At 52.9% G+C, this 14,703-nt stretch overlaps 1 protein-coding gene across 1 annotated transcript in view; it reads right to left on the bottom strand.

Moving 5' to 3' along the window:
* Positions 1–1,342: 1,342 nt before the first annotated feature.
* LOC132381842 (zinc fingers and homeoboxes protein 1-like) overlaps positions 1,343–14,703 on the bottom strand; it is a 14,949-nt gene continuing 1,588 nt past the window's right edge. The window contains exons 2-3 of the mRNA XM_059951465.1: positions 5,649–5,832; positions 1,343–4,559 (exon numbers count right to left, since the gene is read on the bottom strand). Coding sequence (XP_059807448.1) covers positions 2,562–4,517 — 1,956 coding nt within the window. The 5' untranslated portion in view covers positions 4,518–4,559; positions 5,649–5,832 and the 3' untranslated portion in view covers positions 1,343–2,561. The remainder of the gene's footprint in view (positions 4,560–5,648; positions 5,833–14,703) is intronic.

Genomic DNA, 14,703 nt, shown 5'->3' with positions numbered 1-14,703 from the left:
CAGGGCTGGGGAGGGAAAAGATTGCCAAGGTAGATGAGCTTAATCCTACTGGAGTGCACCTCCTGATAGTGTTCTTCCAGCCCTTGTGCTCTATTGCAGGCCACCTTCCCGAAGTACAGCGGTATGAGAGGTGGGGTGTGGGGAAACCCTGGCCCCCCCCACAGCCACGTGGACCTGACGGACTGCAAAAAAACGATCAACCCCTAGTGGAACTCTAAGCAGGAGGACATCCATTAAAGACATTCACATGAAGCTTCGTGCTCCCCTGTATGTTTGTCTGCTTTTAAAAAAACATACACATTTATCCAGGGTGCAGAATGTTGCAGAGGAGGGGGTGGAGAGGAAGGCCAGCACTTTTCCCTGTCTCCAGGCCACCTCTTGTGCAGTGTGACCCTCTGCCCAAGCAAGGATGTAATGCTGGGCAGTTGTGCTGGCCTTGGTGAAGGTCCGGAGGAGGCTTAGAAGAATAATCCTGGGAGTGAGGCTTGATTGATGGCTCTGGGCCGTCTGTTTGAAACATACCAAGTATTACAAGACCTGCATAGAGAGGGTGTTTCTGACAGTGGGAGATCAGAGGGCATAGCTCAGAATAGAAGGATGTCCCTTTAGAGTGGAGGTGAAGAGAAATTGCTTTAGCCAGCAGGATGGAGAATCTGGAATTTATCGCCGCAGATGACTGGAGACCTATTCATTGGGTATACGCATTTAAAACGGAGGCTGATGGGTTCTTAATTAGTAAGGGTGTGTCAGACTGTGGAAGGCAGGAGACTGAGGTTGAAAGGAAAATAAGTCAGCCATGATGGAATAGTAGAGAAGGCTTTGTGGGCTGAATGGCCTAATTCTGCTCCTGTGGCTTAAATGGTCTTCTCAGAGGTTGTCCAAATGACAGACAGGCTTTGGGTTGGGATGCCGTATGTGTGGGCAGGAGGGTAGTGCCTTGTCAAGTCGCCTTATTCATACCATTCTCATATTTCCTCACAACAGCAGAGGCCATTTGGCCCATCAAATCTATGCTAGCATTCAGTGCAGTATTCCTCTCTCCATCCCCCTCTGCCCTCATTCCACTGTCTCCCTGTAACCGGGTCTGCCTATCACGTTTGGCATCTTCCATTACATTCTGCCCCTCATACCCAGTTGGCAGTTTACAATGGGGACAGAGATGTAACACAGAACCAAACAGCTTCAGCCCACAGTCCTTGTCAACTGCCAAACACACATTTACACCGTACATTCATCCCAGTTAACTATATTAAATTTCGTAATACCATTCCTATATTCTTGTCCACGTCCGTGTTAGCTTAAGAGATTTCCAAGAAAGAGAAGGAGCCAGACACAGGGTGGGTTGGTTTGTAAAAAGTTTTTTTTTTTGGAAATAGCAACACAATTCTGGTCAGTCAGGATGAGCAACACCAGTGCGTACTGGTTCTGAGACTCTCCACTCATCCAATATGTCTTCCCAAGGTGGACAAGGCGATGGAGTGGGTCAGACTGGGGTCAAGGATTCAATCTTTGTGGGAGCCAGCAGTCCAATTCATTCCAGGGAAAGACGGTGACAACACGAGGTAGGGCGGAGTGGGTGGGTGAGGTTAGAATAGGTAAGGGTCTTGTGAACCCCAACATAGGGGCGGCATTTTCTTCCCAATTACCCTCTTTTATGGAGAGACATATCTTACCCCCAGCACCACCGCATCCTGAAGACGTTCACCAGATCACGAGGATGTGCAGGGGTCACTGAAGTCAAACGTGGTATTGCATCCCTGGTTTGGAAGAGACTGTAGTGGTGGTGGTGGTGGTGGGGAGTTCAGAGGGAGCAAAGGCAATGCTGTGCGCAGATCCCATCTTCCCTGTTATGTGTTGGGATCAGCACTTAAACATGTCAGTGATTGAAGAAATGACTTCAGGGCTCAATGTGGCCAACGTTTTGTCTGGCTAAGGAGCCTAGAGGCAGGATGGGGTGTCACTCTGGACAGAGATGGGGAGAAATTCTCTACTATGGAAAGGAGGTGCATATCTGGAACTGTTTTACTCCCAGCCGAACAACAGTCCAGAGTGGGACTGACTGCCACAGGATGGGACTACTCTTCCATGTTAGTCCCAAGACAAGAGTAAGGTCATCCCATCACTGGACCAGATAAGGGAGTGTGGCAGCGGCGAGGGGGTGCAGAGCTGATGGTGAAGAAGGCGGAGCCCCTGGAGTAATGAGGGCCACACACCCTTGCTCCTTAACCATACAAGTGGTCCTCAGTGTCCAGGGACCTGAGCTCGTTGACACTCTGCCAGCACAGGCAGGGTTAACCCTCTCCATATCGACATAAATCCACCCCCCACCACCCCACTTCACTTTCTCGTCCCACCTGAGCAGGTAAAAGGATAGCGAGATTGGGCAGTGGGGGTGCGGTCGGCCGACCTGGACTGGGTAGAGTGGAATTCTCACTTCATTCAGAGTTGACCCCTGGCTTTCGTTGGAAATGACTGCTGAGCCTGGCAGAGTTGACTCCTCACCCCTCAATCCCAGGAGGACCACCTTCCTTTTCAGCCTTCTCATCCAACCCTTCCCAGGGTTAAAGCACCAGCCTGACAACAGGGTTGCCATGACCAGAGATCTCCTGGTTCAGCCCAGGTTTGCCCACCACCTTCTCTTCTGCACCCTCCAGCCGCTCCTTGTCAGAGCCGGCTTCCTGCAGCCCCTGGGTCAGCTCTCCCCGCCTGGGGCCCCCCGCCCGGCTTCCTCCCCCTCGGACCCCGGCCAAGGCCGCCGAGCCCCGGTGGACCCACTTGAGCTGCCCATTCTTCAGGGCGTAGCGGGTGTCACCAAACCACTGGATGATGTCTGCACGGGCCAGGCCAGTGCTCTGCACCAGCCGGCTGTAGTCGTCGGCACTCGGCCAGCGGCATCGCAGGAAGAAGCCCTTCAGCACGGCCAGCTGCTCTTTGGACTTACGGGGACGGCCTAGCAGCGGGGGCTGGAGGCGGGGACTGGCCTGCCTGGGGGCGGCTTCTTGCGGCCCCTCCTCCTCATCCATTTCGCCCTCCTCCTCGTCCTCCCCATCCTGCTGAAGGAGGGGTTTGCTCTCAGGACCCGCTTCCCCTCCCGGGCTGTCACGGGCCTTGGAATTCCAGCACTCCGTTTGCTCTGGAGGAGGGTGGCGGGGGGAGGAGCCACCCCTAAGTGCCGCTGGCTGAGCCTGGACCTTGAGGCCACACAGCCCCTGGACACACTTGGATCCTGGCGCCATTGTTGGCAGCGGCAGTCGTAGTGGTCTGTGGCCCTGCTGCAGCTTGTCACGGGCTTCCCACACCTCCTCGGGGGTCCAGCTGATGCCGTGCCGCAATCTCTGAACAGCGAACCACACCCTGACCCGCTCTGCCGGTAGCCCTGCTGACAGGCCGCAGCGGGCCAGCTCAGCCGGGCTCGGGTAAGGGAAGCGACTGAAGGACTCAGCCAGGGGCCCACCGGCCTCCAGCTCCAGCTCCAGCTCGGCATCTGGAGCCGGCTGAGTCGTAGGCTCTGGCAGCTTGCACTGGGAGGAGGAGGTGCCCTCCACTGTCACTGCTGAGGGAACGAGAGCTGCCTTCTCTGGGCTGACTGTTGCTCCCAGCCCAGACTCAGCTTCCCCGCCTGCCTCAGCCTCATCCTCGCCTGTCAGGTCGATCTGCACGATGGCTGACTCCCTGCCCCCACATTCGCCTTCTGCCCTGGGGCTGTGGCCCTCAGGCCGGCCCAGCAGTGTATGTGCTGCTTGGCCCAGGCCTGAGGTTGTCCCCCGGGACAGGTTGGGGTGGGGTCCTTTGGTAGGGCCACCAGTCAGTCCCAGGCTGGGATAAAGATCTCCAGTCAGCCTCAGGCTGGGATGGGGATCCTCGGTCAGTCCATAACCAGCAACAGGCCTCCCTCTCAGTCCCAGGCTGGGATGGGGGCCTCCGGTCAGTCCCAGGCTGAGATGGGACTCTTCAGTCAGTCCTAGGCCAGCAATAGGCCCTCCAGTCAGTCCCAGACCAGGATGCTGGGCCCCGGTGGGCCCCAGCCTCGAGAGGAGTCCCCAAATATGCTCGGGTCCCCGGCCAGGGATGGGACCTCCGATGTGGCTGGGGCTGAGGATGGGCCGGGGACTGATTGTTACACCCAGTCCAGGGACAGGGGCTCCTAGGAGACCAGGCACGAGGCTTGCAGGTAAGCCCAACAGGCCGTACAGCTCCTGCAGCACCACAGCTGGGTGGACGGTGTGGAGATGGAGGTTGAAGGGCTGCAACTGGTCAGCATGGTACCCACAGATCTGGCAGTGGTATCCCTCTGGCCCTTCCTCGTCCTCAATTCCATCCTCTTCCTGGTCTTTGTCCTCCTCCCTCTCCCAGCGTCGGCCGGCTCCCAGCACTCGCTCCCGGTCCTGCTCCCGGTCGTACAACACCTCGGGGGCCCCAGGCCTGGACCAGCCCCCTTCCTCAGTCTCACCTGCCGCCCTCTCATGTTCACCCGGCCCCACCGGCTGTGGAGCGCTGGACTTGCGCTTGGCCGCCATGCTGGAGGAGTCAGAGAGTCAGTCGGTCTCTGCTGCACTTTCCTGTAGGTGGAGCAGAGTGTGGTCAGGGTATGTACTCTCTCCCGCCTTGCATCACCCCCACTGATCTCCAACCTCCATAGACTCTGCCACTGTGTGTTGGGAGTTTGCATGCTCTGCTTCTGACCCTGGGGGCTGCAATTTCAGAGAGTCAAGTGGATGGGTTAATTGGCCACTGGAAATTGTAAGCCACCCCCCGCCTCCATTGTGTGGTTAAATGGTGGAATCTTGGGAGTTACAGAGTTATAGAAAAGTACAGCACAGAAACAGGCCCTTCACCCCATCTAGGCCATGCTAAAACCATTTAAACTGCCTACTCCCATCGACCTGCACTGAACCTACAGCCCTCCATGCACCTATCCAAATACCTCTTAAATGTTGAAATTGAGCTCTCATGCACCACTTCTGCTGACAGCTCATTCCATACTCACACAACCCTCTGAGTGAAGAAGTTGCCCTCATGTTCCACTTAAACTTTCATCCCTAACCCATGACCTACCCAACCTCAGTGGAAAAAGCCTGCTTGCATTTACCCATCTATACCCCTCAAAACTTTGTGTACAAATCTCTCAAATCTTTTATATTCTAAGAAATAGAATCCTAACCTATTCAATCTTTTCTTACAACTTGGGACCTGCAGTCCCGGCAACATCCTTGTAAATTTTCTCTGTACTTTTTCAACCTTGTTTACATCTTTCCTGTAGATAGGTGACCAAACGTGCACACATTACTCCAAATTAGGCCTCACCAATGTCTTCCACAACTTCAGCATAACATCCCATCTCCTGTACTCAGTACTTTGATTTATGAAGGCCAATGGACCAGAAGCTTTCTTTGACGGGAATGTGAGGAGAATTAAATCAGATCCAGGTAAATGAGTGGTCAGTGGTTGCTATGGACTGGATTGACCTGAGAACCTGTTTCGGAGCTGGACTGAGCACATCTACAAGGACTACTGCCACAAGAAAGCATCCAGACCATCCTCTCTTCTCCCTACTACCATCGGGCAGGAGCCTCGGGTCCCACACCACCAGGTTCAGGAACAGCTATTACCCTTTAGTCTCCTGAACCGGCATGGAAAACTTCACTCACCTCAGCACTGAATTGATTCCACAGCATACAGGCTTACTTTCCAGGACCTACGACCTGTTCTCAGTATGATTTATATATTCATTTGCTCTTTTTGTCTTCTTTTGCTCATTGGTTGGTTGTCAGTCTTTGTTTATGTAAGGCTTTTCATAAATTCTATTGTATTTCTTTATTTTCCTGTAAGTGCCTGCAAGAAGATGAACCTTGAGGTAGTATATGGTGATGTACACATACTCAGATAATAAATAATTTAAACAGTATCTAAATATGGCTCTGAATTTGGATCTCACTGACCAATCAATGCTATAGCTTTGGCTGTGAGATCCTACTATGCATAAGCTGTTGCAGTAATAACATTTCTATGACCAGATGTGAACAACCGAGTGGCCCAGTGGTTGGAGCTGTCACCTCCCAGCCCCAGGGATTTGATGGGAATGTCACAGAGGACAGGAGTTGCTCCCCATGGAGTCGGGGCAAAACTGCCCCCTTCCTTACCTCCCTGTGTTGCAGTAAATGCATACAAGAGCGAGAGATGAAAAGGAAGAGTTAAGCAGATGAGGGGAAGGGAGTGAGTAAGACAAGGAGTCACAGAGGAGAGGGGTGAGCGAGGGAGTGCGGCATGTGGAAAGGGGGTGAGCGAGCAAGTGAGACAAGGTCACAGAGAGAGAGCGGTGAGTGAGCAAGTGATGGAGGTCATGGGGAGAGGGAGAATGAGCAAGGGGAATATGGCCAAATGGATAGTTGAGCCAAAGAGGCAAGCCACCGGCTAACTAACGCTCCAGGCATTCGGAAATCTTGTACAACTGACAGCATTGGGGATGGAGGTTAACTGGGCTTGGGCTTAGAAAAACAAACTGCTGGAGGACCCAGGGGTTCTTCCCTCGGCCTCCTCATTAGCTGAGTTCCTCCAGCTCCCTTGGGTCTCCAGGAGTCTGCCTTGGGAACTGGGGGCTGTCCAGCTGCTGCATTTAATCCATCATTCCGGCAGCCAATTTCCGCCTGGATCGCCCACTCAAGTTCAGGTCTATGGGTACAAATAAAGAGCATGGAGAGACAATTTGGCCCTTCTAGCCTTCCCCTTCCCCATCCCCCTTCTAGACAATTGCAGATTATCTGATGGCAGCCTCGACTGGATGTTCTCCCTTGTTGCAAGTCCACATGGAATCACACAGAACTAGTCCCTTCAGCTCTCCTTGACCATCGACCATCAGCACTAATCCTGTTTACCAGCACTTGCTCTGAAGCCCCCTGCCGCCTCAAGTACGCAGCCAGATACTCCCGCAGTGTTGGCGTGCAGGGAGGTGGTAGGGTATGCCTCTGCCTTTGCTGTCCCTGATAGCAACCACCCTCTGAGAGAAAATGTCCTCCCTCAGATCCCCTTTGAACCTCACTACTTGTGCCTTCTGGTTATCCTGAAAGAGAAGCCTCAGATTAGTGGGTTGCCCCAATTAACCAGAAAACACTATTTAAAACGGTGGTGGATAGGTTCTCGATTAGTTAGCATGTCAAAGGTTACGGGGAGAAGGCAGGAGAATGGGGTTGAGGGGGATAATAAATCAGCCATGATGGAATGGCAGAGCAGACTGGATTGGCTGAAAGGTCTAATTCTGCTTCTATGTCTTGTAAGAGGAAAAGTTTCTCAACCACTAATCATTTTATCCATCTCTGTGGCCAGAAGAAGACTGACAGCTCAAGCTCAGCTTTTATCGGCTGGTATAGACTATTGAACGGATCTCAGGTGCAATAAGATGGAATCTTAACCTTACAATCTGCGTAGTTCTGGCCTTGCACCTTATTGTCTGCCTGCACTACACTTTCCCCGTTACTGTTCTTCACTTGTGCTCCCTCAATGTCCTGATCTGATGAAAAGATCTGTGAATAGTGTACAAAACATTCCCTCTCAAGCCCTTTACCTCTTCCACCTTTCACTTCCCAGCTTCTTGCTTCATCTCCCCTTCCCCCTCACCTGGTTTCCTTTACCACCTATCAGCTTGTGATCCTTCTCCCTTTCCCCCTCTTTTTCAGTCCTGATGAAGGGTCTTGGCCTAAAATGTTAACTCTTTATTCCCATCCATTGATTCTGCCTGACTTTCTGAGTTCCTCCAGCATTTCGTAAGTGTCCTCCATTCCCCAACTGTTAATATGTCTGTCTAAAGGCTTCTTAAATGTTGCTATTATATCTGTTTCCACCATCTCCCCTGGCAGCCTATTCCAGACACCCATCACTATCTGTATAAAAGAATATGCCCTTTAAATCTCCTTTAAACTTTCCACATCTCACTTAAACCTAAGGCCTCTAGTATTTGGGTAGCACAGTACGTAGCAGCTAGCATAGCACTACAAAGCCAGCAACTGGGGTTCAGTTCCCACATCGGTCTCCACTTGACTGTGTGGGTCTCCTCTGGGTGCTTTGGTTTCCTCCCACATTCCAAAGACATGCAGTTAGGCTGTGCATTCTGTGCACGCTACACTGGCGCTAGGAGCACAGCGACACTTGCCCCATCACATCCTCGGACTGATGCATTTCACTGAATGTTTCAGTGTATGTGCGACAAATAGAACTAATCTTAAATATTAATTTGATATTTTCTCCCTTGGGGAAAAAAGCATCTGTGCCTCTCACAATTTTACAAGTTCCTACCAGTCCTCCCCTCAGTCTCCACCACTGAAGAGAAAACAATCAGACTCTCCTAGTTAATGCCCTCCAATACAGGCAGTATCTGGGTTAGCCTCCCTAGCAGGCTTTCTAAAATCTCCACATCCTTTCCATAGTACAGCGCATGAGACTGCAAAGTCCTGCACTGAAAGTACAGGAGGGACTGAGCAGGTCAGGCAAATTTACTGGCAGCAGATAAATAGTTGACATTTCTGGCTGAGACCCTTCATCAGGATTCACAGAGTGTGTTGCTCAAGATTTCCAGCATCTGCAGGATCACTAGCCAGTTATATCCAGCTGCTCATAACTTCCCAACATTTATTCCAGTGCCCTGACTGATGCCTTTCCCAATCTATCTGCTTGTTTTCCCACTCTCAGAAAGCTGTGGACTTGCAACCCAGGATCACTCTGTACACCATTGCCCCCAAGTGTCCAATCATCAGCTGCACACTTTCCTCCTCCATTTGGCCTCCTGAAACAATTATCTCATCTTCCAAATGGGGCCTAACCCGGGCCAAGTCCAAAGTCAGAGTGTTCTCCAGCAAAGAAATGGCCTTATGGTCTGTCCATTCATTCCCACCTTCACCCCTACCCCACCCCCTCCCCACACTGATCCCACTTGTCTGTAACGTCCTACACCACCCTGATACTTAAACAAAGACATCGACACACTATCACACCCAACCTTCTAATGATACCAAAACACACACTGCCTATCTCAGACGTACCAAAACACTCCCATCACACACAACCCATCACAGACACACCATCACACACAGCCCATCTCAACCATACCATCACACACAGCCCATCTCAGACACAATCACACACAGCCCATCTCAGACACAATCACACACAGGCCATCTCAGACACACCATCACACACAGCCCGTCTCAGACACTCCATCACACACAGCCCATCTCAGACACTCCATCACACACTGCCCATCTCAGACACTCCATCACACACAGCCTAACTCAGACCCAATCACACACAGCCCATCTCAGACACAATCACACACAGCCCATCTCAGACACAATCACACACAGGCCATCTCAGACACAATCACACACAGCCCATCTCAGACACACCATCACACACTGCCCATCTCAGACACACCGTCGCACACAGCCCATCTCAGACACACCATCACACACTGCCCATCTCAGACACACCATCACACACTGCCCATCTCAGACATACCAAAACACTCCATCACACACAACCCGTCTCAGACACATCATCGCAGACACACCATCACAAACTGCCCATCGCAGACACACCGTCGCACACTGCTCATCTCAGACGCTCCATCACACACAGCCCCTCAGACACTCCATCACACACTTCCCATCTCAGACGCTCCATCACACACAGCCCATCTCAGACACACCGTCGCACACAGCCCATCTCAGACACACCATCACACACTGCCCATCTCAGACACACCATCACACACTGCCCATCTCAGACACACCGTCGCACACAGCCCATCTCAGACACACCATCACACACTGCCCATCTCAGACATACCAAAACACTCCATCACACACAACCCGTCTCAGACACATCATCGCAGACACACCATCACAAACTGCCCATCGCAGACACACCGTCGCACACTGCTCATCTCAGACGCTCCATCACACACAGCCCCTCAGACACTCCATCACACACTTCCCATCTCAGACGCTCCATCACACACAGCCCATCTCAGACACACCGTCGCACACAGCCCATCTCAGACACACCATCACACACTGCCCATCTCAGACACACCATCACACACTGCCCATCTCAGACACACCGTCGCACACAGCCCATCTCAGACACACCATCACACACAGCCCATCTCAGACACACCATCACACACTGCCCATCTCAGACACACCATCACACACTGCCCATCTCAGACATACCAAAACACTCCATCACACACAACCCGTCTCAGACACATCATCGCAGACACACCATCACAAACTGCCCATCGCAGACACACCGTCGCACACAGCCCATCTCAGACACACCATCACACACTGCCCATCTCAGACGCTCCATCACACACTTCCCATCTCAGACGCTCCATCACACACAGCCCATCTCAGACAAACCATCACACACTGCCCATCTCAGACGCTCCATCACACACTTCCTATCTCAGACGCTCCATCACACACAGCCCATCTCAGACACACCATCACACACAGCCCATCTCAGACACACCATCACACACAGCCCAACTCAGACACTCCATCACACACAGCCCATCTCAGACGCTCCATCACACACAGCCCAACTCAGACACTCCATCACACACAGCCCATCTCAGACACTGCATCACACACAGCCCATCTCAGACACACCATCACACACTGCACATCTCAGACGCTCCATCACACACTTCCCATCTCAGACGCTCCATCACACACAGCCCATCTCAGACACACCATCACACACTGCCCATCTCAGACGCTCCATCACACACTTCCTATCTCAGACGCTCCATCACACACAGCCCATCTCAGACACACCATCACACACAGCCCATCTCAGACACACCATCACACACAGCCCAACTCAGACACTCCATCACACACAGCCCATCTCAGACGCTCCATCACACACAGCCCATCTCAGACACTCCATCACACACAGCCCATCTCAGACACACCATCACACACTGCACATCTCAGACGCTCCATCACACACTTCCCATCTCAGACGCTCCATCACACACAGCCCATCTCAGACACACCATCACACACTGCCCATCTCAGACGCTCCATCACACACTTCCTATCTCAGACGCTCCATCACACACAGCCCATCTCAGACACACCATCACACACAGCCCATCTCAGACACACCATCACACACAGCCCAACTCAGACACTCCATCACACACAGCCCATCTCAGACGCTCCATCACACACAGCCCAACTCAGACACTCCATCACACACAGCCCATCTCAGACACTCCATCACACACAGCCCATCTCAGACACACCATCACACACTGCACATCTCAGACGCTCCATCACACACTTCCCATTTCAGACGCTCCATCACACACAGCCCATCTCAGGCACTCCATCACACACAGCCGATGTCAGACACACCATCACATACAGCCCATCTCAGACACTCCATCACACACAGCCCATCTCAGACACACCATCACACACAGCCCATCTCAGACACTCCATCACACACAGCCCATCTCAGACACTCCATCTCCGGCAGTCCATCACACACAGCCCATCGCAGACACAATCACACACAGCCCATCGCAGACACAATCACACACAGCCCATCGCAGACACTCCATCACACACAGCCCATCTCAGACACTCCATCACACACAGCCTAACTCAGACCCAATCACACACAGCCTATCTCAGACACTCCATCACACACAGCCTAACTCAGACCCAATCACACACAGCCTATCTCAGACACAATCACACACAGCCCATCTCAGACGCAATCACACACAGCCCATCTCAGACACAATCACACACAGCCCATCTCAGACACAATCACACACAGCCCGTCTCTGATGCAGCAACACACACAGGCCATCCCTGACACCACTACACACACAGGCCATCTCAGACACAATCACTCACAGGCCATCTCAGACACCATCACACACAGCCCATCTCAGACTCCCCGTCACACACAGCCCATCTCAGACTCCCCGTCACACACAGCCCATCTCAGACACACCGTCACACACAGCCCATCTCAGACACATCATCGCAGACACACCGTCGCACACAGCCCATCTCAGACACACCATCACACACAGCCCATCTCAGACACACCATCACACACTGCCCATCTCAGACACACCATCACACACAGCCCATCTCAGACACTCCATCACACACAGCCCATCTTAGACACATCATCGCAGACACACCATCACAAACTGCCCATCGCAGACACACCGTCGCACACAGCCCATCTCAGACACACCATCACACACAACCCATCTCAGACACACCATCACACACAGCCCATCTCAGACGCTCCATCACACACAGCCCATCTCAGACGCTCCATCACACACAGCCCATCTCAGACACTCCATCACACACAGCCCATCTCAGACACACCATCACACACAGCCCATCTCAGACACTCCATCACACACACTCCATCACACACAGCCCATCGCAGACACAATCACACACAGCCCATCGCAGACACTCCATCACACACAGGCCATCTCAGACACTCCATCACACACAACCCGTCTCAGACACACCATCACACACTGCCCATCTCAGGCACTCCATCACACACAGCCGATGTCAGACACACCATCACACACAGCCCATCTCAGGCACACCATCACACACAGCCCATCTCAGACACTCCATCACACACACTCCATCACACACAGCCCATCGCAGACACAATCACACACAGCCCATCACAGACACAATCACTCACAGCCCATCTCAGACTCCCCGTCACACACAGCCCATCTCAGACACACCGTCACACACAGCCCATCTCAGGCACATCATCGCAGACACACCGTCGCACACAGCCCATCTCAGACACACCATCACACACAACCCATCTCAGACACACCATCACACACAGCCCATCTCAGACGCTCCATCACACACTGCCCATCTCAGACGCTCCATCACACACTGCCCATCTCAGACGCTCCATCACACACAGCCCATCTCAGACACACCATCACACACAGCCCATCTCAGGCACTCCATCACACACAGCCCATCTCAGACACACCGTCGCACACAGCCCATCTCAGACACTCCATCACACACAGCCCATCTCAGACACACCGTCGCACACAGCCCATCTCAGACACACCGTCGCACACAGCCCATCTCAGACACACCGTCGCACACAGCCCATCTCAGGCACTCCATCACACACAGCCCATCTCAGACACTCCATCACACACAGCCCATCTCAGACACACCATCACAAACTGCCCATCTCAGACACTCCATCACACACAGCCCATCTCAGGCACTCCATCACACACAGCCCATCTCAGGCACTCCATCACACACAGCCCATCTCAGGCACACCATCACACACACTCCATCACACACAGCCCATCTCAGACACATCATCGCAGACACACCATCACAAACTGCCCATCTCAGACACTCCATCACACACAGCCCATCTCAGACACTCCATCACACACAGCCCATCTCAGGCACTCCATCACACACAGCCCATCTCAGACACTCCATCACACACAGCCCATCTCAGACACATCATCGCAGACACACCATCACAAACTGCCCATCTCAGACACTCCATCACACACAGCCCATCTCAGACACTCCATCACACACAGCCCATCTCAGACACTCCATCACACACAGCCCATCTCAGACACTCCATCACACACAGCCCATCTCAGACACTCCATCACACACAGCCCATCTCAGACACTCCATCACACACAGCCCATCTCAGGCACTCCATCACACACAGCCCATCTCAGACACACCATCACACACAGCCCATCTCAGACACTCCATCACACACACTCCATCACACACAGCCCATCGCAGACACAATCACACACAGCCCATCTCAGACACACCATCACACACAGCCCATCTCAGACACTCCATCACACACACTCCATCACACACAGCCCATCGCAGACACCATCACACACAGCCCATCGCAGACACTCCATCACACACAACCCATCTCAGGCACTCCATCACACACAGCCGATGTCAGACACACCATCACACACTGCCCATCTCAGACGCTCCATCACACACAGCCCATCTCAGACACTCCATCACACACAGCCCATCGCAGACACAATCACTCACAGCCCATCTCAGACTCCCCGTCACACACAGCCCATCTCAGACACACCGTCACACACAGCCCATCTCAGACACACTGTCACACACAGCCCATCTCAGACACACCGTCGCACACAGCCCATCTCAGGCACATCATCGCAGACACACCGTCGCACACAGCCCATCTCAGACACACCATCACACACAGCCCATCTCAGGCACTCCATCACACACAGCCCATCTCAGACACTCCATCACACACACTCCATCACACACAGCCCATCGCAGACACAATCACACACAGCCCATCGCAGACACCATCACACACAGCCCGTCTCAGACACTCCATCACACACAGCCCGTCTCAGACACACCATCACACACAGCCCGTCTCAGACACTCCATCACACACAGCCCGTCTCAGACACTCCATCACACACAGCCTAACTCAGACCCAATCACACACAGCCCATCTCAGACACAATCACACACAGCCCATCTCAGACACCATCACACACAGCCCATCTCAGACACCATCACACACAGCCCATCTCAGACACCATCACACACA

The sequence above is a fragment of the Hypanus sabinus genome, chromosome 26 (assembly GCF_030144855.1).
Source record: "Hypanus sabinus isolate sHypSab1 chromosome 26, sHypSab1.hap1, whole genome shotgun sequence".
Classification (NCBI taxonomy): Eukaryota; Metazoa; Chordata; class Chondrichthyes; order Myliobatiformes; family Dasyatidae; genus Hypanus; species Hypanus sabinus.
Note: the sequence above shows the minus strand (reverse complement) of the source record. Positions and strands in the feature narration are given on the sequence as shown.